This window comes from Callorhinchus milii, unplaced genomic scaffold (assembly GCF_018977255.1).
Source record: "Callorhinchus milii isolate IMCB2004 unplaced genomic scaffold, IMCB_Cmil_1.0 Scaffold30, whole genome shotgun sequence".
In the NCBI taxonomy this organism is placed as follows: Eukaryota; Metazoa; Chordata; class Chondrichthyes; order Chimaeriformes; family Callorhinchidae; genus Callorhinchus; species Callorhinchus milii.
The window spans coordinates 3087755-3113527 of record NW_024704771.1 but is presented as its reverse complement, the minus strand read 5'-3'; the positions used below and the strand labels follow the sequence as shown (position 1 = coordinate 3113527).

The following is a 25773-nucleotide window of genomic DNA, read 5'->3' as shown; positions in this document are numbered from 1 at the left end:
GGGCATGTTATACCAGACGGTTACATTATTTGGTGTGTTATAATAGTGTTACAGCAAGAGTTGCGACGAGGGGTGTGTTATGTCAGAATTACAGTGAGGGGTGTGTTACATCAGTATTATAGTGAGAGGTGTGTTATATCAGTGATACAGTGAAGGGTATTATATGAGTGTTACGGTGAGGGTTGTGCAATATCAGAGTTACAGTGAGTGGTGTGTTATATCAGTGTTACGGTGAGGGCTGTGTAATATTAGAGTTACAGTGAGAGGTGTGTTATAACAATATTACAGCAAGGGGTGTTATATCAGAGTGTTACAGCGATGGCGGGGGGGGGGATTATTTTCACAGCGTTTCCATCTGCTAAATATTTTCAAAACAAGTGAGGTAGCAGACATGGTAGAATCACGGATAATCTTTATATATTTTGCTTGAAATTATGGCGAATATTTACACGATATTAACATAATAAGTTAGATATAGCGACCAGCTTATTGCTCGTCCACTTTCTCTGTGCACCCCAACCCCTCTTGCTCCCTGAATCGAAGCTCTGGTCAGCAATCGCAGGGCATCGTCAGTTGCATGCTGCAAACTCAAGGATGTAGTATTTTTTTTCACACACACGCCCCTTCTCCCTGCTGTGCCTCTCCTGGCTTGTTACAAGGCTCTTTGAGTTCAAACCCTGCGCACAAAGCTGAGCTCAGACTGACCGATGGTCCAGCGCAAAGCCTTCGTTATACATGAGACCCTCCCCAACTTCCCCGAGAATCAGCAGAGTGTTGGGCAATGCTGACAACTTTGCCTCCATAACTTGAAAGTAATTCTGCGTAAAAGTGTGTGAGGTGTTTCAGTGCAATAAAGCGCTGGTGTAGCTCAGATCAAGGCTTGAGACTGGCAGAGTCGAGAATCTAACTGTGACAAATCATGCTCAGATTGCGAAGGACAAGAAATGTATACTCCGTCCCTGAATATCTCCATCACGGGGGACTGGAGCTACTTGCAGTGACTCTCTAAGAATGAGGAAAGAGAGGGATGGAGACATGAGGGTGATGATGGGGTGGGGAGGGCGGCTTATTGGGGAGAGCAAAATAACAGGTAGGATATAAGAAAATAAACTATAACCCTTGCATTCGACACAGCACCTTTCATATTGAGAGAATGTCTCAAAGCGCTTCACAGGATAGACTGTAAAGCAGTGACTGTAATGTTTTTTGGGCGATTGTGGCAGCCAATGTGCGCAAATCATGTCCCTGCAAATAGTCACCAACTGAGTGACCAATTCTATCTGGAAGATTGTCAGCCAGGACATCGGGAGAAACTCCCTTTCCTTGTCGAAATACCATGGGATCTTTAGTGTCCACCTCAACAGGGCACAGCTGGGGGCCGCAGTTTGACATCTCATCTGAAGCATGGCACCTCTGACAACGCAGCTCCCCCCTCTCCCCAGCACTGGATCGCTAGCCTAGACTATATGGGCTCCAAGTTCCCAATGTTGGTATAAAACCTTCTGAATCAGAGGTGAGAGTGTGACTACCTGAGCCAGGCTGACAGGCAAAGAGAGAGGGATAGAGAGAAAAGGGATTGAAGAGAATGAGGGGAAGAGGAAGGAGACAGAAGGGAAGAGAGAGACAGGGAGAAAGATTAAGGAGACACAGGGAGAGAGAAAAGAGAAGTGCATTTGTTATACCCATTCATTTGGGTCTAACAACTCTGGTTGTTAAGTGAAATGATTGATATGGTGTAATTTTGACAAGTGTGTGTCTGACCTCATAGTTTGGACTGATGCTCCAACATTTGACGTAAAACCAAGGTCCTGCCTGTGTCTGTTCAGGTGGACATTAGAGATTCTGTGGTGCTAAAGGGATAGAAGAGTTTCTCCTGGTGTTCTGGTCAACAATACATAGTGGGAAGGCTTTGGTCGCCTTCGTTATACATGAAGAAATATGAGAATTCAAACTAGAATGAGAGTCTCACTTATATAGTCACCTAAACATGGAAATTCACTGTGTCAGAATGGAATGCGCACTCTCTCCCTGGAGGGACACTCCCTGCTTACCTACTTCTGGGGAGTATTTAGGTGCAGGTTAACCACAGCGAAGGCTTGGGGACCCCAGAGTGTGCATTGGGGGTAATTGTGTGAGTTTAGCCAGCTACAACCGTCCTGTAAAACATAGACCAGCTTGGCTCACCATGCATGCCAGTTAGGGATTTGGCTTGCAGCGTTAATAGATGAGTGGAAAGAATCCCTGCCCCCAATGACTGGTCTGCCCTGCCAAGGAGATTATTCACCAGTTAGTGATTTGGCATCTCACAAGTCTGAGTTTGAGGCCTCACTTGGTGGATGGCAGGTACCAGGAACTCCATGCAAGCTTCCTGGTGGGCAACAAAGCTCACCATGAAATACCTGAGTATTTACTGTCCACTGTTTGGACACACATCCCTTCCTACTGAGCGATGGTCCCACCAGTTGGATATGCAGAGCTTGAGCAGAAGCTACTTGCCTCTGTGCAAAACAATCAGGATGAAGTCCAAGCTCTGGATACACGAAAGTTTGTCACAAACTCGGACTCCATGTAATACCTTCCAGCAGCTGTGGCCCCAAGCCTCACAGTCTCCTTATCAGCTATCTGAAGGACATATGCCTCTAGCATGGTGGGAGGACATTTACAGGACAGCTTTTGTCATGCCAGCCAACTTGATGTTCTCAAGGTCCAAGTCCAATGTATCACATTTATTCAGCACCAGCTGCTTAATCCAGGTCCTCATGTGAGGGGCCTTGGCAAATAGACGTTGCCCCCAGGGCGCTTACTGACAGGTCAATATAGGCTGGAGCCCTCCCTCCCTGCAGCCACTTCCCATCCATGTTTGCTGCAAATCCAAGTCACTGCTTGATCCTGGACTTTGCAAACAGGCCGGAGGAAGCCTCTACCCCTGCATTCCCAGGAGTTCAGAATCAGAATTGTTTAGACACAGATCTTATTGCCACAAGCTTGACCTGCATTGGGAGCTTGCTGTCCTTTTTAGAGAGACAAGCATGACCAGGGAGCCCTTCACCTCCTTCTCGGTACAGTCCTTCAAGGCAGTGTCCAGGCAAAAGGTGTCCATCACAACTCGCAGATAACAACAATAGGAATTAACAATTGGGACCTGATGCCTCTTGTGTCTTCTAGGGGTCTAAAGTTGATCGAGACCCAGTGGATGAGGCAGGTAGTAATGGTTTGTAAGTGAGGGAGAACATAAGAATTTGCTGGTGAAAGACGACCTAATTCGCCTTCCACCATCCTGGCAGTCGCTTGACATCTTGTGCCTCAAACTATAAACTATATCCCGAGATATTATTTTCGAGCAGGAATCTATCTAATTTGTTCTTGAAACAAATGACATTTTTTGCTTCCACTGTCTCCCTTGGGAGTCTGTTCCACAAGTCTACTACTCACTCACTGAAGTAATGTTTCTGCAGATATGTTCCGAATTTGCCCCCCCCCCTTCAACCGCAGGGAGTGTCCTCTGGTCCTACTGTTCAGTACAAGGCAAAAGTTTATCTTGGAGCGGGTGCGAGGAGCCCACAGAGGCTGAGGTTGAGTGGTTGAGGGTCAGCTGGGATCTGAGGAGCTGGACTGTGAAATCTCATAGGACAAGGTTACTACGCAGAACATTGCAGCTCATGTATTCTCTTGCACCAAGCTCCGTGACCCTATCGCCCTCAGCCGTGCCCAGCTCCACTGGCTTCCCATTTCCCAGAGGATCCAGTTCAAGATCCTCACCCTCACTCTTAAACTCCTCCTTGCTCTCGCCCCCAACCCCTCCCTACCCGTGACCTTCCTCAAACTCTTACCAATCTGGCCGCTCCCTTCTGGCCCATTTCGCGTCCCCCACCCCCATGCTTCTGGAGCTCCATCTCTGACTCCCTCCCTCACCTCTTTCAAGCTCCGCTTCAAGAACTTCCCGTTTGACCGCACCTTTCCCCTCGCAACCCTCGGCTCCCACCCCCCCAGGGCACAACTGTTGGGATGTCTTCCCAATGTGAAAGGCACTGTGTAAATGTAAATTTGTGCTGTAAAGTATACCCCGGAACAAAATCCTTTCAGCACATGTCAGCACAGAGAGTGTGAGCAGTCAGCGAGTGTATGAACAGACAGCGAGTGTGAGCACTATGTCAGCACAAACAGCGAGTGTGGGCACTGATAGTGAGTTTGAGCAGACAGCGAGTGTACGCACACAGCAAGTGTGAGCAGACAGGGATCGCAGTGAATGTGTGCACGTGACTGACAAGTGTGAGCAGTGTCAGTGCAGCAAGTGCGAGCACTGTCAGCGAGTGTGACCAATGAGTGTGAGCACAGTCGAGTGTGAACAGATAATAAATGTCAACTCACAGCCAGTGTGAACAGTGAGTGCGTGTACAGGCAGTGAGTGTTAGCACAGTGTCAGCAGAGTGAGTGTGTCCACCGAGCGAGTGTGTGCCAGTACAGACAGCGAGTGCATAGACAGCAAGTGAGCAAAGAATGAGTGTGAGCACAAACAGGGAGTGTGTGCAGTGTGAACATAGTGTCAGCACAGACGGTCAGTGTGAGCAACCAGATTGTGAGCAGTGACTCAGCGCAAACAGCAAGTATAAGCACTGACAGTAAGTGTGAGCAGACAGCAAGCATGAGCGGATCGTGAGTGTGTGCAGACAGCGAGTGTGAGGAGACAGCAAGTGTGACCAGGCAATGTGTGTGAGCAGACAGCGAGTGTGTGCACAGTGAGTGTGAGCATGGTGTCAGCAATGACAGCGAGAGTGAGCACAGTCCGAATGCGAGCACTGGCAGCAACTGTGAGCAGACACTGAGTGTGTGCAGACAGCAAGTGTGAGCAGACAGTGAATGTGTGCACAGACAGTGAGTGAGAGGATGATTTGTCTAAGCCGCATCACAGGGGTCTCTCTGCCCCCAACCTGCACAGACCTTACGGGGCGGGCGGGCGGGGGTGAAGTCTCAGGGTAGTGGGGATGAGGTGAGTGGCACCATGTGGAGAGCTCTGCACTGCCAACCGGGTACGCACACAGCAAGTGTGAGCAGACAGGGATCGCAGTGAATGTGTCCACATGACTGACAAGTGTGAGCAGTGAGTCTCACATAGCAGAGAATCCCGGGTTAATTCCAGGAATCTCCCACAATGTGAGAGAGACTGTTACTGAACACAGCTAAGCCTGTGTGAGTGCGTGTATGTATGTATATATGTATGTATGTATGTATGTATGTGTGTGTGTATGTGTGTGTGTATGTATGTATGTATACGGGTTCGAATGTATGAGTGGATGAGTTTCAGTATGAGTGCAAGTGCGTATGTCATGCGATTATACGTACAAGTGTGTGCGTGTGCGCGTATGTGTGTGCCCACGTGTGTGTATAAGTGTTAATGTGAGTGTGTGCACGAGTGGGAATGTATGTGGTGGGTATATGTGTCAGTGTATTTTTGAGTGTGAGTGTATAGGTGCACCTGTGTAAGTCTCTGGATGTATGCGTGAATGTATGTGTCTGCTTGCGTGTGAGTGTGAGTATGTATGTGAGTATATGTTTGGAGGCATGTGTATGTATGTCGGTGAATGTGCGTAAGTGTACATGATTGTGAGTGTTTATGTGTATTTGAGTGTATGTACATATACAAGTGTGAGTTTATGTGTACATGTGCGTGATTATATGGGTATGTGTGTGCATCAGTGTGAGTGTATGTGTTTTGTGTGCACGAGTGTGAGTGAAGTTGTTTGTGTGCAAGTGTGAATGTATTTGTGTCTGAGTGTTAGTATGTTTATATGGGTGTGAGCGTGTGGGAATGAATGTGTCGGGTGGGATTGTGTGTACACGTGTGTGTGTACATGGCTATCAATGTCTGGGTCTGATCGTGTTACGTGTGTGATGACGAGTGTATGTGCGGTGAGGCGTGGGTGTCGTCCCGCTCATGTCGAACTGAAGACCCCGGCGGGAGAACGAATTCGCTCCAACACCACCGAGCGGGGCCCACTGTAACCAAGGGGGAATTGTTTTTATTTATCACCCCTTTAAAGAAATATCGCAAGTTAAAACACCTTTACACACCGAAAATGTGCGACGCAGGAGGTGGGCACAGACTGGCTGGCAACACCAGGGAACGTAGCAGATCAGTCACTGACCCAGAGTCTCTGCTTGTGGCTGTGTATTATATATATATATATAATCTCTCTATATAAATGTATATATCTCTTTCCCTCCAGGTGTCAGGCTCGGTTTGTTACAGCAGCGTTCATCGTGACTGCAATAAAAGTGCTTCAAGTGTCACCCAACTGAGAGTGTCCATGGCTCAGGAGGCGCAGGACAGTTATTGAGTACAGCAAATTGCTTGTACATTAACCGTCCCCAACGCCTTGGGACGTCCTCTCCATGTGAAAGGCGCTATATATATGCAATTTGTTGTTGTTTCACTTGGGAGGGAGGGGAGAATTGTCTTTGGGGAGGGGACACAGAACGAGAGAAAGAGAGAGCGAGAGAGAGAGAGAGAGAGAGAGAGAGGAGTGCAAGGAATGGTGAAGAGACTGTGGCTCCCTCTCCCCTCCCACTCCCCCCCCCACCCACCCACCCCCTCATTGAGAGCCGTCCATGTTAAAGAACTCTCCGTTCTCGGTGATGTGTAGGCGGGGTGGATTGGAGGGCGGGTTGGAGGGGAAGGCTCCGCCATTCTGCCACTGCTGGGCGGCACCGACTCGATCCCTTGCGCGGCTCAGAGTCCCCGTCAGCCTGGCGTTGGTGGCGTTCATCGAAGAAAGCTGCTTCTCCTGGACAGAGAAAGGGGAGAAAGCGAGCGTAAAGCCATCAGCAACCCCGCGAGGGTACGAGGGGGTGGGGTGGGTGGGGGGAGATCAGCCCTGACCCTGGAACAGCCGTGAGCTGGTGTAACAGCCAAATGGAAATGGGACAACCCACCCTTGTCCCCTCTCCTCCTTCCTGTCCTCCTCTTAAAGCAGATGGAATGCTTCACCCAATTCACTTCATTGAACACAAATTGGCAATGCAGACTCATGCCAATGGACTAGAATAGAGACTAGTTGGCGTATTAATTGATAAACTGGTGTCTGCTTCCTTCCCCCCTTTAGTAACTAGCATAACGTACATCGAAATCCCCCCGCCCCATTTGCCAGATGAACCAAGGTGACAGGATTCAGGTCTGGGGACTGTTAGTTTGAGGCAGTGGCAAAAGTTCGGCCCCAGCTCCACCGCCTGGAGTCCCATGGAAATTGGGCAACTGAGCGACAGTCTCGGACCATGTGATTTACTCGTCTCCCACCCATTGGATATTGGATGTGAATCCTTTGGGAATCTCTTGATATAAATCTTCAGGGAATCTGAGATTTTAATACTGGGGAAATCCAGATTTTTAGGCATGGGGGCGGGGCGGGCGGGGGGGGGCGAATGGATGTGAATTCTGGGGAATCTCAATAATAATCCTTGCATTTAATATAGCGCATTATCACATCTTCGAGATGTCTCAAAGCGCTTCACAGAATCTACTGTAAAGTGAATTAACTGTAAATTTGGTGGGCGAAACGCGGCAGCTAATTGCGCACAGCAGTGTCCCACAAACCGTCATGGATTGAGTGACCAATTTATTGTTTTTTTTTTTTGAAGGAATTATTACCCCCAGAAAAGCAATCCGACAATCGACTAGGAACCCGGTTCCTACTTACTGCTGGGTAAACAAAGTCATGTGGAGTAAGGAATGTTGCTCAACCTCTTGCCCTGGAATCAAATCCAGATCTTCTCGCTTGCGAGGTGAGCGCTCTAACCACTGAGCTACAGGACTCCACAATTCAATGTGATTTCTGGAAAACCTCAGATGTGGATTTTGGGGGGAAAATCTCAGCGTGAATTCCCTGTTGGCTTGCGATAAGGGACAGGCTGGAGGGCAGGCGGATAAACTGGGGGGTGGGATGGGGTGGGAGAATAATGCCGTCTACGAAGGCTTCTCATCAATAAACCCAGGATTCCACTGCCTTGATTACGTGCGTCAGCCAAATTGGTTTATCCCCCCTTCAGATCTTTTTTGTTATCCCCACTCTAGGATGGGTTGCACGGCACACTCAATCTAGCCGATTAATTTAAGGGGCTCCACAGGGCGATGCCGGGCTGTTCCAGAGTGAAGGCATTTCATGGCTTCAAGTAATCAAATCTACATCATTGTCAACATCTCCACCTAGGCCGGGTGGATCTGCCAGTTGGCATAGGGCTTTCTGCCTGTGATCAGGACACAGTGTCAAGTTTTCATCAGGACAGGCAACCAACTACTCAGAGCAGAGCCAGCACTGACCCAGATATGCCATTCAGGGCCCAGAACCAACACACAGATTTCTCCTTTTACCTGTTCCCCGCTCGTCCTCACACTCTCCTCCTCTGGGACACTTGTTCTCTGAACACATCTCTGATGAGTTTCTTTTTCTGTAGACACTCACCATTTCAAGACTCGCACATGAAGAATGCCCATGCAGGCTGGCCCCTGTGGTGACGTGGGGAGATGGATTCTTGTGCCTCAGGGGGAGGGGGCATGGGAGAGAGAGAGACTGTGCTCAGCTCCAGCAGTTCGGCTTGTGCTATCAACAAGCTCAGCATTGCTCCCTGGTTATGCTGGGTTGTGCTTTTCTGGTGTGACAGTGTGTTGGGGAAGGGGTGATGAGATGTCTCTATGTTATTATCTGTGATATCATGGGGAGAGGGGTGGCTTTAACAATGTTCAGAAGTTCACTGTTTTTTGAGTGAAGAGCAAAGGCATTGAGTGGAGACATTCAGTGAAGAGCAAAGGTACAGAGTGAAGACGTGGAGTGAAGAGCAAAGATATTGAGTGAAGAGCAAAGGTACAGAGTGAAGACACGGAGTGAAGAGCAATGGCACTGAGTGAAGAGCAAAGGTATTGAGTGAAGACACAATGAGTGAAGACACAATGAGTGAAGAGCAAACACCTTGAATGAAGGGCCAAGTGACCCGAGTCACATGTGAATGTGATGGGAATCTGAACATTGCGAGATGAAGTTTGTGGAACACAAAAAATAAGCCAAAACCTGTGCATTTTTTCCAGTTCAAACAATGAGGAAATCAGGAGCAGAAGAGACCTGAGGTTAGCCACACCACACAAACGCGATGAGGTCAACACTTCAGTGTGAACACAGAGGAGTTCACCGGTTCCCAGCCAGGCCGCTTGGCAAGACACCTTCTGCTTATCTTCAGCCAACTTACATTAACCTGATCACTTGTCCCCAGATACAAGCAGCCTAATAGGGCAATGTGGTTTTCTAGGGATGCATAGGCCAAACCACTTTTGATAATAATGATAATAAACAATAATCCTCACATTTGATACTTTCACATTGGGAGGACATCTCAAAGCCCTGTCGAGGGTACTGACTGCGCACTTCAGTTTTGCAGCCGATATTGTGCACATCATCCCACAAATGGTCATAATAGAGAGTGACTGATTTTATCTGGGAGATTGTCAGCCAGGAAACGGGAGAGATAGTGCTATGGGATCTTTAACGTTCACCGGAACAGGCAGATGACAAATGTCATATGACAAATGGTCTCTAAGGCAAGATATCAGGTGCCCTCGGATCTACTCTCATACAGAAGGAGGGAATGTGACGTGTGGGGGTGGGGGGGAACTGGTCAACCTTCAGGCTTTGGAGTCATAGAATCCTGTGTAGTCCAGACACCGAGGTAAGCCCGGTGCCCATTACCCAGACTCAAGGCACCATTGGCACAAAATTGAGGTCGCAGTTCACAGATCCCTCCCCACAAAAACCTTCTCCCCTCTTTTCCCGACCCCATTCTTAGTTTTGAACAGGGTTTTCACTGGAGAAAAATGACACCAAATAATGGTTTCAGGGAGGGCAAGATGACAAGGTTGGGAGTTCATCTCAAAGAGGAAGATATAAGATGACATAGCCCCATCCAATCAATCCCCAATAACCCCCATACCCCTTGGCTCTCTCTCAATACTGCGGGACAAGGTGCTTGTCACAGGGCCTCCTTCTATTCAACTCTGGTAGCCTCCGATTCGAGGCTGATAGGCGGCTGCTCTGCATGGCTGGGAATCGGTGTAAAGTCCTGCAAAGCGAGAGGCTACCACAAAGCAAATAGTAAAAAGTACACATTCCCCGTTCCCCCCTTCCCCCTCCACCCCACCTTGACAGGTCATAAAATAACGGTAGTGCATAACGTGTAAAGCAACACACAACGCGCACAGACACACACAAACACACACAGAAACGTACACACTAGGACAACGCTAACACGCTGCAGGCAGATATTTAGCCACCTCGCTTGTTACGCAGCCGACACGCATGCGGGCAGGCGGGTGGGTGGGCGGGCGGGATCACACAGAGAGAAATCCAATGTCAACACAACATCTCATAGACAGTCCGTGTGAAAACTGCTGGCTTAACAGGGAGGCCAGAAATGAGTCCTTCTCTAAGGTTGAGTTTGCAAGATTGGCTTGATGAAACCTCTATTTCCCTCCTATTTTTCCTCCCCCTCACTCCCACCCCAACTCCCCCACCACCCCAACCCCCTCCTTCTCTCAGTTAATATCATTTTCCTCTGTAGAATCTCGCTCGGCCAAAGCCCAGGAGACCTCTTCTTTGATCTGTTGACCAAAGTTCTCCCCGTTAAAAAAACAACTTTTCCCCTCCCTCCCCCACCCCCAGTGAAACATTAAACACATCAAGGATATTCTTTCCTGGCTTGTCCAGGTCTCACAAGACAGGGAACCTGCTGGTGAGATTCCCATTTAGATAAGACTCTTCAGAACTTGCCAGTTGGAAACTTGTTTAGCCGGGGCTGGGATAATTGGCAATGTTCCCCGGATTGCAACCAGTTCAAATTATTCTAACAATAATCCCTGTGTTTGGAGAATGTCCCAAAGCACTTCACATTATAAGTGAAACCTTCAGTCATCAACCATGCCTCCGATCCTCCTCCCAACCCCAACCCCCGTGCCCTTGACCTCTCTTGATTCCAACCCCCAGCTCCTGTATTAACTCTTCACTGTCTGATGCCTTAAGACGTCCTCCCGACGTAAAAGCACTACATTAATGCAATTTGTTGTTAAGTTGAAATGACAGATTTTTTTTTGTGGGCAAATGTGGCAGCCAATTTGCGCACAGTGATGTCCCACAAACAGCCATGGAGTGAGTGACGGATTGTATCTGGGGGGACTGTTGGCTAGGACACCAGGAGAGAGAAACTCCCTCTCTTTAAAGCTTTAGTTGGATCCCATTGATACTGAATGAAGCCAATTTTGGTTGTGTGCAGTTGAGATGGATTTTGTCAGTAGCAAATGATAGTGACTGAGAAAAGATTCAAGGGTTTCGAGATTCCAAGATGCTATTTGGTGAATCGGAAGAATGAGATTCCCTCATAGGCCCATTTGCTAATGTCATGAAGTTGCTGATAGTGAAATGATAATAAATAATAATACTAATAATCCTTGCATTTGGTACAGCACCTTTCACATCAAGTGAATGTCTCAAATGCTTCACAGAATTTACTGTAAAGTGGAGTTACTGTGTGTTTTGTGGGTGAACACAGCAGCCAATTTGCACACAGCAACATTCCTGTAAACAGTTATGGAAAAAGTGACCATTTTTTTCTAAGGGATTGTCAGCCAGGATACTGGGAGAGCGGACCTCCCTCTTCTTTTCTAATAGCACCGCAGAATCTTTTAGCATCCACCTGAAAAGGCATAGATGGGACGGGACCTTGGTTTAATGTCTCGTCCAGAAGACTGGACCTCTGACAATGCAGGGCTATCCCCACCACTGCACTGGAACGTCAGCTTAGACTGTGAGCTCCAGTGTGGGGGCTTCAACTCACTGCCTTCTGACTTGGAGGTGAGAGTGCTACCACTGAGCCAGGCTGATGGGGCTAAAACCCAGGATTTTTATAGACATAGATAACAGTGGCTCAGTGGGACAGTGCGCACACTCCAGTAAGAAACTGGGTTCAGATGCAGAGCAGTCTGGATTCCCCTCCCCACCACCCCCCTCGGAATCTTTGCTCCCAAACTCCAGTGAGCTAGATGGTGAAGGGCCTGATCCCATCAAGCCACCCAATATGGACAGAATATTAATGACCTCCCCCTCCCCTTTCTCCCCCTCCTCCCTCCTCAGTATGAAGCTGGAGGCTGGTTTGACCTGGCTATGGCATTGCACACACGACACACAGCGAGCGGACGGATGGAGAGTAGCTGATGCTCGCTCAAGGACAAGACTCACGCACAGAGACTCATGTATATGAAAAAAAAGACGAATGTAAAGAAAAAAGACCCCATCCTGTGCACTCGTGGATATATCCGGGGCCAAGCTTTCCTGGCTGTAACTCAAACCCAGACAATCTGGGCGGGTATGATTTACAGGCCCTTCCATCTCCATCCTTCTACTTACAATAAGCTTTCCAAGACTGTGCTAACTCATTGCCCCTAGGTGGCTATATTTGGCTGTGGATTGGGGACAGGGGCGGTGGGGGTGGGGGGGGGGGGGATGGCGGGCAGAGTGTAAAGATGGGGATTGAGGAGGGTGGAGGGGAGAGGAGTAAAGAGGGGGAAGTCATAAAAAAGGAAGGAGAAATCTTGAGAGGTCCAGGAGAGAATCACACACGTGAAGATGTTGTGTAGATTTGATTTCTCAGAGACTTGACACCATCGTGTGAGAGGGAGATGTGCAGCTTGTGTCAATTCCACCCCAAAATCATGGTCACAAGGTCAATTTGGGGATTGGGCCACCAAACAGAGATGGTGGCCTCCCGTCCTTTGGCAAATGGGACAGACGGCACAATTTGGGGGCGTAAAAATACGCTGTTGTTGGCAAGAATCCCGAATGTCCATGTGACACATGGCACCAGTAGCGGATTGGCTTTTGTAAGAGCTCAGGATTCTCAGGTCAAATGGAGGGAGGGATCGGTTCAGCGTAAACCCCCCACGTGTATAAAAACTTTATTGGGGATTATAAATGGAACTAGGTGGTAATTACTGAGAGCCAATCATGAGGGCGCTCAGGAATCATTCATGGGTTGGGGGTGGCAAGGAGGTTAGGGGTTCTCGGGAAATTTCCGAATTTGCCATAGAGCCAGTCCGTCTCGTGTGCCCACCCCCCACCCATAAGGAATTACACGGAGAAAGACCAAGTGACCATGTGGACATTTCCCACTCTTACACATCTCGGTCACTCACGACCCCTCAGTGCGGAAGCTAGGGAGAGGTTTGCTGTGGCTCATGCTCGCTCTCTCTCTCTCTCCTCCCTCCGTCCTACCTCTTGTTCTGCAGCCTCCCGGTGACACCAACCGCCAGGCGATGCGACGATATCTGAGCTGCGGTTTCTGCAGCTGCCGCTCGGACCTCCTGACCTCCTGAGCAAGGGAACGCACCTTCCTGCCCTCAGAACAGTGACCTCCACAACCCCGGCATCACTGCTCCCCACTCCCCTCCACCTCACTCTGTACCTCAGTGTTCCTCAATTCCCCCTTCTCACCCTTAGAATGAGACCCTCGGGATCAAAGCCAGATGAGGACCCCCCACCCCACCATCTGCCCTCCGCTCTCACTGAAATTTTGTGATGATCTTTAAAATTGAAAATGTAACTTTTTGTTATATATATATACTGTATATATAAAAATGGAAATATCCCAAATTTCTGTCCCCTTTCCTTCTCTTCCCCCTCCCCCCACCCCCCAATTAGGACCTGGATCCTTGTGGGAATATTTACTGGAGGTGATGTCCCCAAATTGGGCCAGTAACAAATGGAGCCTGAGACCTGACTGATGTCACACTAACTGTTGCCCCCCACCCGGTTCGCCCCGAAACTCAAAGTGCCGCGAGGAGCGACTGAAGGGGCGCCAATCCCCCCTCCCTCTCCCCTCGGCCCGGGTCCATGCCAAGTCCCTCCCGCGGCTAGGCCTCAGTCCCCGAGTGCGCGGAGACACTGGGAAGCCATTCCTGTACGGATACTCCATTAACTTTCAGAGTTTGTGGTTTGTTGTTGTGGAGTGTGAGTGTGAGTAAGTGTAACAACAGAAATCCGAGAGAGAGAGAGAGAGAGAGAAAGGGAGGAAGAGGAAAGGAAGGGGGAAGAAAGAGAGAAGAATTTTTTATATTCTTAGGCAATAAGTTATTAATAATATGAAGATATCTTGCATTTGGTACAGCGCCTTTCACGTCCAGCATACTCAAAGCACTTCACAGGATTTACTGTGAATTGCAGCCAATTTGTGCACAGCGATGGCCCACAAACAGCCATCAAGTGAGTGACCTTTTTTTTTATTTGAGGGATTGTCGGCCAGGACACCGGGAGAGAAACACTCCTTTCTTTTTTCGAATGGTGCCATGGGATAATAATAATAAATAATCTTTGGATTTGATATAGCATCTTATCACATCATTGAGAGGTCTTAAAGCGCTTCACAAAATACACTGTAGAGTGACTGTGTACTTTGTGGCTGAAATGTGGCAGCCAATTGCGCACAGCAGTGTCCCACAAACAGTCATGAATTGAGTGACCAAATTATTATTTTTTTTGTAGGGATTATAAGCCCTGGAAAGTGATCCACCCATCAAGTAGATCTTTGACTCCCGCCACAAAACAGGACGATAGGACCTCAGTTTAACGTTTTTTTTTCTTTGTTCAGCTGGTGTCTGACACATGCAGAAAATCCATCACCATGTTTAACAGTATCCAAACCAAGCTGAGAATTCCATGCATCCAACCTACACAAGGAAACGGCTAAGGAACCGGACTAGAGACCATCACGGAGGGCCGACATTCTGTTGCCAGGCACATCACCTTGGCATCAGCTCAGCCCCGAGGAGACCTCTTGCACCCCCCTCAAGGAGGACAGTTTAATGTTTCATTTGAAGGATGGCACCTCCAACAATACAACATACCTCGAGCATTAAATTAGATTATCGCAGTGTAAACCATTCCCCAAATTCCCTAAAGCCACTGCCTTCCCACCGTCCTCCCCCACCCAGAGACAGTGGGGACAGGAAAGAAATCACATCTGATCGACTCATGGCTTTGAAACATCTCCAAGCTTCGCAGGTAATTGCTGTCAGAAGTCTGGTTCAGATCGGATTGATTTCAAGATCCTCATGTTCGCTCGCCTAAAAATCAGTTCACATTTTGTCACCTCTCTACCTCACCGACCTGCTCACGCCCCCACTCCTCTCCCCAACCCATTTGCTCAGTTAGCTCCAGATTCCTCCACATCCCTTGTTCCTTCTGCTTCACCATTAGTGGCAGTGCTTTCAGCCATTACACCCGGTACTCCCTGCTTCAAAACTTCCAGATCACACCCGAGGACCTTCCTCTCTGACCATGCGTAGGGTCACTTCCATCCTGTGAAGCGCTTCAAGATGCTATCCTGCACGAAGGGTATTATATAAATGTAAGTTGTTGTTGCTGTCAGGGGCGGTCACTGTTTGCAGGGAGGCAGGGCAGCCTTTTTGTCTCAGCCGGATTCTACGCACCATAGAGCGAGCGGTTCGGATTCTCGGTCGAGAGAGAGGGTAACTCCCTTCTCTTTCTAGTCTTTTAACATCCACCTGAACAGGACGGAGATGGGGAGCTGGTTTTTATCTCTCTTCTGAAGGAATGGCCCCTCCGACAATGCGGGCCCCTACCCCTCCCCGAGACTGCGCTGCCGCGTCAACCTGGACTGTGAGTTGGGCTGAGGTCAGGGGCGTCTTCGCTGCAGGCAAAGATTGTACACTGTGACATTCCTGTGTCGGAATGCTACACGCAAACCAGACTGATCCTTAAACAAAACGACCTCCCGGAGGTTACAGTGCCAAATCGGCTTGAGAAAGTAACACCACTCTCAGATACACCAAGACATCAGGGCAAGAAGCAGGGAGCGTGAGGGGCAATTAATGGATGGACCCCGGCATTTCTTTACGCACGAGCAGTGGGGAGGGAAAATGAGAGCCAGAACAGGGTGAACGGGCAGGGTACTTGAGGCCAAGAGGCTGGGAATGACGAAAGGAACAATAATACTCGCATTTGACTTTGCGCCTCATCACGTCTTCGAGACATCTCAAAGTGCTTCACAGAATATACTGTGAAGTGCAGTGACTGTATATTTTGTGGGCAAAATGCGGCAGCCAATTTCACACAGCAGCGTCCCACGAAACGTCGTGGATTGAGTGACCACATTATGATTTGTTTTTTAATTGAATTAATCTATTTTTTGAAGGGATTGTTACCCCTGGAAAAGCAATCTGCCAATCGAGAAACAAGCGGGTTCCTACTTACTGCGTGGTAAACAGAGGCGTGTGGAGTAAGGAAACTTGCCTAAGGTTTCGCCCTGGCCGGGAATCGAATCCAGGTCCTCTCACTTGCAAGGCGAGTGCTCTAACCACTGAGCTATAGGACTCTTAATGACTTGATGCTGGATGGGATGAGATTGCCAAAGGGCCTTCATCATCCAAACCTCTCTTGTTGTTGCTCGAGACACAGGAAGCACAGATTTTATTCACTGTGTTATCCCACCTAACACGCCCTGAGGTGCTGTTCACAGGAGGAACCACAGAAATGTACGACACCGTTCGGCCAGTCATGTCTGCACTGACTCTTGGGGGGGAATTTCGTCTTTTTATTTATTCATTGTTAATAACTTCTAATTTCATTCCACGCCTTGAATCGCATTTTCCTTCATTCTCGATCTCCCAATATCTGTGTCGATACACTGAGTCTCTGACTCCCCACCTCCACCCTGTCCTCACTATAGAGGGGCCATCACTGACTGACAGCTCAGCCTCCCCCACCCCACCCCATACACACACACACACACACACACACATTATAAAGAGTCTATCACTGGCTGAGATGAGGGTAAATTGTTTTACAAAGAGAGTTGTTACGGTCTGGAATGCATTGCCTGAAACAGCAGTGGAAACAGATTCAATAACAACTTTCTAAAGGGAATTGGATATGTACTTGAAGAGGAAAAAATTGCAAGGATTTGGGGAAAGAGCGGTGGAGTGGGACTGGTTGGGTAGCGCTTCCAAAGAGCCGGCATAGGTAGAATGGGCTGAATGGCCTCCTTCTGTGCTGTAATATTGTATGATTCAAAAAGACCCCAAGGCACACTCACAGACACACATGTTCACCACACACATGCATATTAATATCAAAATAAAAACATATATATATATATATATTACGAAGCATCAGTTAGATTCCATTCTGTTATTCACTCAGTCACAGGCAAACATGTTGACCGGCACAAGATCATGTGTAGGATACAGATTAAAGCTTCCCCTCCATTGTATATTAGCAGTGACAGATTCACAGCGCTCAGCTCCCTCACGCCCCGCACCCCACCAGTGATGGACTCACTCCCTAGAGCGATCAGACATAAATAAATAATCCTTGCTTTTGATGTAGCACCTTATCACGTCATTGAGACGTCTTAAAGCACTTCACAGAATATACTGTAGAGCGACTGTGCACTTTGTGGGCAAAATGTGGCGGCCAATTGCACAGCAGTGTCCCACGAACAGTCATGGATTGAACTATCATGGGGCATTGGAAATTTTGGGAGATTCAAATGCCAGTCAGCTATTCGGAAAGGTCGAATGAACTGAGTGGAATCAGAACTGGAGAATTGGCTCAAGTCCTGCTTGTTTTTTCACAGCCCCACGGAAACGTGTCAGAGAGAGAAGACAGCTGCCGAATCAAATTTTCCTTTGGCAAATACAGACAGCTGCGGCAAATTTTATATGGGACGTCTTCACCCAGGACCGGGAGACAGAGAGAGAGAGAGATAGAGAGAGGGGTAGAGTGAGAGAGAGAGAGAGAAACAGAGAGAGAGAGAGAGAGAGAGAGAGAGAGAGAGAAAAAGAAGCTCCCTTCTCTTTTCTAACAGGGTCGCAGGGACCTTTGGAGTCCACCTGAACAGGGCACAAATGGATAGGGAGCTCGATTTCACGTCCAAAAGACAGTGTCTGCCTCCTGATCCCCTCCAGTGCCGGGCTGGAGTGTCAGCTTGGACTGTGAGCTCAACAACCCCAGACGTGGGTCTGAAATCCACAATCTCCCGTTGTCCTCCCTCCCCCATAGGTGACAGACCACACCAACTAAGCCAGAGCTAAACAGCTCCGGGGCGGAGCAGCGGGGAGAGCGAGGCTGCAAATCTACCCTGAAGTCAACGACATGATCAGTTGTACAAAAAGAAATCTTGAGTGCGTTGGTGCAAATCGCATGGTAACAAGTTAGCAATGGGCGGCTGATCTCTATGTTCAGTACCTGTGTGTATCTCTCTTTCTCAGTTATGCCTTTGTACAAATTCTCACGCCACCCCCACCTGTACCCCCCCACCCCCACCCACCACCTCGCCTGTTCCCCCTCCCACCCCTCCCGCGACCCGTCCTTCCACCCTTCCCCCTTGGCAGGCAATCACAAACAGAGAAACAGAAAGAAACACGGGAAACGCAACCAAATTGTCTCCCCACATCCCACTCGAGAACAAAGCTTCATCCCCTCCCACCTCCCCAACCCACCCAAAACCCCCACCACCACCCACCGCACCCCACCCCCCCCCCCCACCACCCCCCCACCCAATACACAAGACATCACTGCTGGTCAAACCTTGTCTTTATAAACTCACGGTGCACACACACTTGCACAGAGCTTGAGGGAGTCAAACTTGCAGCTGAGAGCATGTACTGGAGCATGTACTGGAGAGCGCATGTACCTGAGAGCATGTGTACCACAGAATGTGTATAATAATCATCCTTGCATTTGATATAGCGTCTTATCACGACTTTGAGACGTCTCAAAGCGCTTCACGGAATATACTGGAAAGTGAATTAACCGTATATTTTGTGGGCTAAACGCGGCAGTCTATTGCTCACAGCAGTGTTCCACAAACAGTCATGGATTGAACGATCAATTTTTTAAAGGGATTATTAAACAGAGCTGTGTGTGTGGGGTAAGGAAACTTGCGCAATGTATCGCCCTGCCCGGGAATCGAACCCAGGTTCTCTCGCTTGTGAGGCACGTGCTCTAACCACTGAGGTACGGGATCCACAAGTTACTGGTGGTTGGCCTGGGGAGGTGACTACATGGACCGCAGGGTGACCGAGGCCTGACCTGACCTGATGCCGGCGACAACCACAGGATCCCAGATGTTATTATTAATAATAATTATAAAATAATGTAAGACTCACATTAGTCTTATCTTTATAAATTGTACAATCGCCTAAGTCAACAACAACTTTCAAAAGGGAATTAGATAAGCACTTGAAGAAGAAGAATGTGAATATGGGGAAAGAATGGGGGAGTAGGAGTAATTGGTAGCTCTTCCATAAAGCCGGTAAAGGCATGATGGGCTGAATGGCCTCCTTCTGTGATGTAATATTCTATGATTCTATGAAGTCGTACATTCAACTGAGTCCCATTCAGTTTCCTATCAAAACCACTTAGATCTCTTTACACAACTCATGTTAATCACCTCCTAATTCCTCACGCCGCTCCCCTCCCTCCATTACCGTTTACCTGAGGCCTTAAGTCGAGGGAATTGACATTCCCATCGGCACATAGTAGGAACCATCGGCTGCACTGAATCGCAGGAACAGCAATCTTCATCTGTCGACCTATGCACGGAAGAACTTCACATCCCGCGATTCAATGTGATTCAATGGTTCCTGTAAGTGGGCATGTGGTGACAGGTCAAGATGTATATAATTGCAGGGAACGTAGTCTTATCCTGTCACAGCATACGCACTCACCGGGTTACAGTGAATTACACAGGCGCAGATTCTTGATTAAATCGGATTTTCTACAACTTATATAGTTTCCCTGCAACTGTGAATCATATTAAATGTTATGGTCCCCACTTTACAGTGAGTGTTACTGTAATAATAATCCTTGCATTTGGTATAGAGCATTTCACACCTGGAGGCCATCCCAAAGCCCTTCACTGATACACTGCAAAACACAGCAACTGTGTGTTTTGTGAGCAAATGTCGCAGCCAATTTGTGCAGAAGAGACATCCCTGCAAATAGCCGTAAAGTGAATGAGTGATCTTCATCTGGGGATTGTCGGCCAGGACACAAGGGGAGAGAGAGAGAGAGAGAAACCTCCTTCTCTTTTCCTGTTAGCACCATGGAAGATCTTTAACGTCCACCTGAGCAGGGCAAGGACAGGGGGAGCTTGGTTTAATGCCCCGAAGTGCTTTGCAGGATAGAAAACACTAACTGCATGTGTAATAATAATCCTTGCATTTGATATAGCGCCTTATCAAGTCTTTGAGATGTCTCAAAGTGCTTCATGGAATATACTGTAAAGTGAATTGACTGAATATTTTGTGGGTGAAACTTTTTTATCGTGACTGTGCGCGTATGTGTGGGTGAACACAGAGGAATTCTGCAAATTTGACTCTGTGAAAACCTAAGCACAGCCCAAGGCGGGGAGGGGCAGAGAGACCATATTCACCTGCACCCATATTCCACAAAGCTTCTGGCGATGTAAGCACTTAAGAAGAAGGAACCCACTTTTCTTCCCCCGGAAAAGGTTGGCAGACGATAGCACAGAGTTTCTATGAAAGACAAAGTTTGACTCCCGTTCCATCTCCCCTCCCCCCACCCCACCCCCAACAACACATGGAATATTCTGGCGGCTGCTTTGTGCCGCCTGGTCACTGGCTTATCTTTGAAGTGATGATATTCTGTACCTGTACGTCAATTATTCTCTGCTTGGCATCGATGGCTTCCTGCATGTTCACATGGTCTTTCCTCAGTTCATCCTCGACCGCCATTAACCTGGGGTGGGGGGGGGGGGGGGGTGGGGGTGTGATGGAAAGAGACAGAGCAGAGCTGGGAGTGAGGTCTGACAGTGCCCTCTCCCCTCCCTGCCCAACAGAGCCCCTTCCCCTCCCTGCCCAGAGATGCCTCTTCCACTCCCTGCCCAGCAATGCCCTCTTTATGTCCAACGTCAACTGAAACCTTGTACTCTTGGAAACGTGCTAACAAGACCCTCACCTCACCCCCATCTCACCCACCCCTCAACCCACCTCACCCAACTCAACCCCACCTCACCTACATCACACCACCTTCCCCCACCCCAATCCATCCCCACCTCACCGCCACCCCCACCCAGCCACCTCACACCACCCCACCTCACTTTTCCTGTCAAACAGCACCGCGGGATCTTTAACGTCAACCCGGACAGGGCACAGACCGGGAGTGAGGGTTAACATGTCATCCAAAGAACGGTGTCTCCAACAACGCTCTCTCCCCCCAGGACTACACTGCTGCGTCAGCCTGGACCTGAGATCAAACTCCCTGTTGTGGGGAATTTGAGCCCACAACATGTCACTAACTTAACCGCTGTAAGGTGAGGCACAGGATATAATAATAATAATCTTTGCATTTGATACACCGCCTCATCAAGTCTTCGAGACGTCTCAAAGCACTTCACAGAATATGCGGTAAAGTAAATTGTAATTTTTGTGGGTGAAACGCAGCAGCCAATTGCGCACAGCAGCGTCCCACAAACACCGTGGATTGAAGTGACCAAATTATTATTATTATTATTTTTATAAAAAATAATTATTACCCCTGGAAAAGCGATCTGCCAATCGACTAACAAGCAGATTCCAACTTAGTGCTGGGTAAACAGAGGCATATGGAGTAAAGAAACTTTCCCAACATTTCGCCCTGCCAGGAATCGAACTCAGGTCTCTCCCTTGCAAAGTTGAGTGCTCTAACCACGAAGCTACAGGACTCCATGATGTCATTAAATCTGACACTACAGTGGGGTTACAGTGTGAGGACTGACTGACTGACCTGTTGATGATGCCTTTGATCTGACCATCTTTCTCTTCCTGCTGCTTCCGCAGTCGGTGCTCGCTCTCGTCTAGTCGGGACTGATATTCCCGCAGGATTTTGCCCGTCTGCTCCTCCTGGGACATCAGTCGCCGCTCGTACTCCTCCAGCTTGCGATTCGACAACTGCAGCCGCTCCTTCAAGGAGAGGATTTCCTCCTCGTATTGGGTCTGTAGTCCCTGGGAATCAGGTGCAGGGGAAGGATTAGATGAATACTCTCCCCCCACCTCCCCCAATGTACAGCCGAACCAGTTGCACGTGACTTATCATTTATAATGGTTTGGTTCAATAACAACAACAAACTCCTTGTTACCACAAGGAATTGTTGAGGCAAAAGGCAGAGATGTATTTAAGGGAAAGCTAGATAGGTACATGAAGGAGAAAGGAATAGAAGGTGAGGCTTGAAGGCTTAGTTGAGGAAGGGCAGGAGGAGGCTCATGTGGAGCATAAACACCGGCGTAGACCAGTTGGGCCGAATGGCCTGTTTCTGTGCTGTATGTTGTAATGTCTTCTAATGTATTCTAATGAACATTTATGCAACGCTCTTCACAACGCATGGCATTTGGGAATGCTTAACAGTGGGAATGTTGGGATGGGGGTGTTGGGATGGTGGGAGTGTTGGGATTGAATGTATTGGGATAGTGAAGAGTGTTGGGATGCGGAGATTCGGCATGGTGAAGAATGTTGGGATGGTGAGATTTGCGATGGTGGGGAGTGTTGGGATGGGGAGTGTTGGGATAGTGAGGAGTGTTGAAATGGTGGGGTGTGTTGGGAAGTTGGGGATTGTTGGGATGGAGCGTGTTGGGATGATGAAGAGTGTTGGAATGGGAAGTGTTGGGCTGGTGGTGAGTGTTGGGATGGGAAGTTTTGGGATGGTGAAGAGTGTTGCGATGGGGTGTGTTGGGATGGTGCGAAGTGTTAGGATAGGGAGAGTTGGGATGGTGAAGAGTGTTGGAACGAGGAGTGTTGGGATGGGGAGGCGAGTTGTGATGGTAATTGCTGGGATGGGGAGTGTTGGTATTTCGGGGGGAGTGTTGGGATGGCGGGATATGGTGATGAATTTTGGGATGCCGTGTGTTGGAATGGGGAGTGTTGGAATGGTGGGTAGTGTAGAAATGGGGAGTGTTGGGAGGTTGGCGAGTGTTGGGATGTTGGGGAATTTTGTGATGCGGTGTGTTTGGATGGGGAATGTTGGAATGGTGGGCAGTGTCGGGATGTTGGGGAGTGTTGGGATGGTGAAGAGTATTGGAATGGGGATTTTTAGGATGGTGGTGAGTGTTGGTATGGGAAGTTTGGGGATGGTGAAGCGTGTTGGAATGCGGTGTGTTGTGAAGGTGGGGAGTGTTAGGACAGGGAGCGTTGGGATGGTGAAGAGTCAACACTGGAGACTGTTCGGATGCTGGAGAGTATTGGAATGGGGAGTGTTGGAATGGGGCATATTGGGATGGTGGGAAGTGTTGAGATTGGGAGTATTGGGATGGTGGGGAGTATTGGGATGGGGCGTGTTGTGATGGTGAAGAGTGTTGGAATGTGGTATGTTTTGATGGAGGGGAATGTTAGGATGGGGACCGTTGGGATGGTGAAGAGGGTTGGGATGTTGGGGAGTGTTGGAATGGGGAGTGTTGGAATGGGGAACACTGGGATGGTGAAGAGTGTTGGGATTGGGTGTATTGGGATGGTGAGGAGCATTGGAATGGTGATTTTTGGCATGTGGAGTGTTGGCATTTCGGGTGGAGTCTTGGGATGTTGGGATTTGGTGATGAATGTTGGGATGTGTTGTGTTGCAATGGGGAGTGTTGTGATGTTGGGGATTGTTGGGAAGTAGTGTGTTTGGATGGGGATTGTTGGAATGGTTGGGAGTGTTGGGATGTTGGGGAGTGTTGGGATGGTGAAGTGTGTTCGGATGGGAAATGTTGGGATGCAGCGTGTTGGGACGGTGAAGAGTGTTGGAATGCGGAGTGTTAGGATATCAGGGGGAGTGTTGTGACGGCGGGGTATGGTGGGGAATGTTGGGATGGGAAGAGTTGGGATGGTGGGCACTGTTGAGGTGGGGAAATTTGGGATGTTGAAGAATTTGGGGATGGGGATGACTGGGATGGTGTGAAGTGTTGGGATGGTGGGGAGGTTTGGGATGGTGAGTGTTGGGATGGGGAATATTGGGATATTGGAGAGTGTTGGGATAGGGAGTGTTAGGATTTCAGGGGGAGTGTTGTGACGGCGGGGTATGGTGGGAAATGTTGGGATGGGAAGAGTTGGGACGGTGGGCAGTGTTGAGGTGGGGAGATTTGGGATGGTGAAGCGTGTTGGAATGAGGAGTGTTGGGATGGGAAGTGTTGGGATGGTGCAGAATGTTGGCATCAGGAGTGTTGGGATGGGGTTGTTCAGATGCAGAGTGTTGGGACGGCGGGATATGGTGGGGCATGTTGGGATGGGATGAGTTGGGATGGTGGGAAGTGTTGGAATTGGGGTATTAGGATGGTGGGGAGTGTTGGGATGGAACGTGTTTTGATGGTGAAGAATGTTGGAATGCGGTGTGTTGTGATGGTGGGGAATGTTAGGATGGTGAGCATTGGGATGGTGAAGAGTATTGGGATGTTGGGGAGTGTTGGAATGGGGAGTATTGGAATGGGGCATATGTATGTTGGGAAATGTTAGGATGGGATTTTTGGGTTGTTGGGAGTGTTGGGATGGGAAGCATTGGGATGATGTGGAGGGTTGGGATGGGCGGCTTTGGGATGGTAAACATTGTTGGGATGGAGAGTGTTGCGATGGTGAAGAGTGTTGGAATGGGGAGTGTTGGGATGGGGAGTGTTGGGATGGTGAACAGTGTTGGGATGCGGTGTGTTGGGATGGTGAAGAGTGTTGGAATGGGGTGTGTTGAGATGGTGCGGAGAGTTAGGATAGGGAGAGTTGGCATGGTGAAGAGTGTTGGAATGACGAGAGTTGGGATGGGGTTATTGAGTAGTTGGTAGTGTTGGGATGGGGAGTGTTGGGATAGAGAGGAATGTTGGGATGGTGATTGGTTGGATGGGGAGTGTTAGGATTTTGTGGGGAGTGTTGGGATGGTGGGATATTGTGATGAATGTTGGGATGCGGTGTGTTGGAATGGGGAGTGTTGGAATGGGGATTGTTGGAATGGTGGGGAGTGTTGGGATGTTGGGGCGGTTTGGGATGGGGCGTGTTGGGATGGTGAAGAGTGTTGGAATCGGGATTGTTGGGATGGTGGTGAGTGTTAGGATAGGGAGAGTTGGGATGGTGAAGAGTGTATAGATACAGTGTGTTGGAATGGTGAAGAGTGTTGGAATGGGGTTTGTTGGGATGGTGCAGTGTTAGGATAGGGAGAGTTGGGATGGTGAACAGTGTTGGAATGGTGATTTTTGGGATGGGGTGTGTTGAGATTTTGTGGCGAGTGTTGGGATGGCGGGATATGGTGACGAATGTTGGGATGTGTTGTGTTGCAATGGGGAGTGCTGGAATGGTGAGTGTTGGGATGTTGGTGAGTGTTGGGATGTTGGGGATTGTTGGGATGTGGTGTGTTTGGATCGGGATTATTGGAATGGTTGGGAGTGTTGGGATCTTGGGGAGTGTTGGGATGGTAAAGTGTGTTGGAATGGGGAGTGTGGGGATGGTGGGGAGTGTAGGAATGTTGGAGAATGTTGGGGTGAGGAGTGTTGGAATGGGATGTTGGGATGGTGCAAAGTGTTGAGATGCGGAGTGTTGATGGGAATTGTTGGGATGGTGGGGAGGATTCAGATGGTGAGTGTTGGGATGGGGAATGTTGGAATATTGGAGAGTGTTGGGATGGGGTGTATTGGGATGGTGAAGAGTGTTGGGATGGGGCGTGTTGTGATGGTGAAGAGTGTTGGAATGCAGTATGTTGGGATGGTGGGGAATGTTAGGA

At 48.9% G+C, this 25773-nt stretch overlaps 1 protein-coding gene across 2 annotated transcripts in view; it reads right to left on the bottom strand.

Annotated features, from left to right (window-relative positions):
* LOC103190490 (ras/Rap GTPase-activating protein SynGAP) overlaps window positions 1–25773 on the bottom strand; it is a 120448-nt gene that overhangs the window by 18300 nt on the left and 76375 nt on the right. Inside the window, exons 13-15 of one of the 2 annotated variants that reach the window (XM_042344862.1) lie at window positions 21834–22051; window positions 20720–20807; window positions 6582–6782 (exon numbers count right to left, since the gene is read on the bottom strand). In XM_042344862.1, coding sequence (XP_042200796.1) covers window positions 6591–6782; window positions 20720–20807; window positions 21834–22051 — 498 coding nt within the window. In that variant the 3' untranslated portion in view covers window positions 6582–6590. Of the gene's footprint in view, window positions 1–6581; window positions 6783–20719; window positions 20808–21833; window positions 22052–25773 lie in introns of those variants that run through there. The other variant, XM_042344861.1, reaches the window with a different exon arrangement.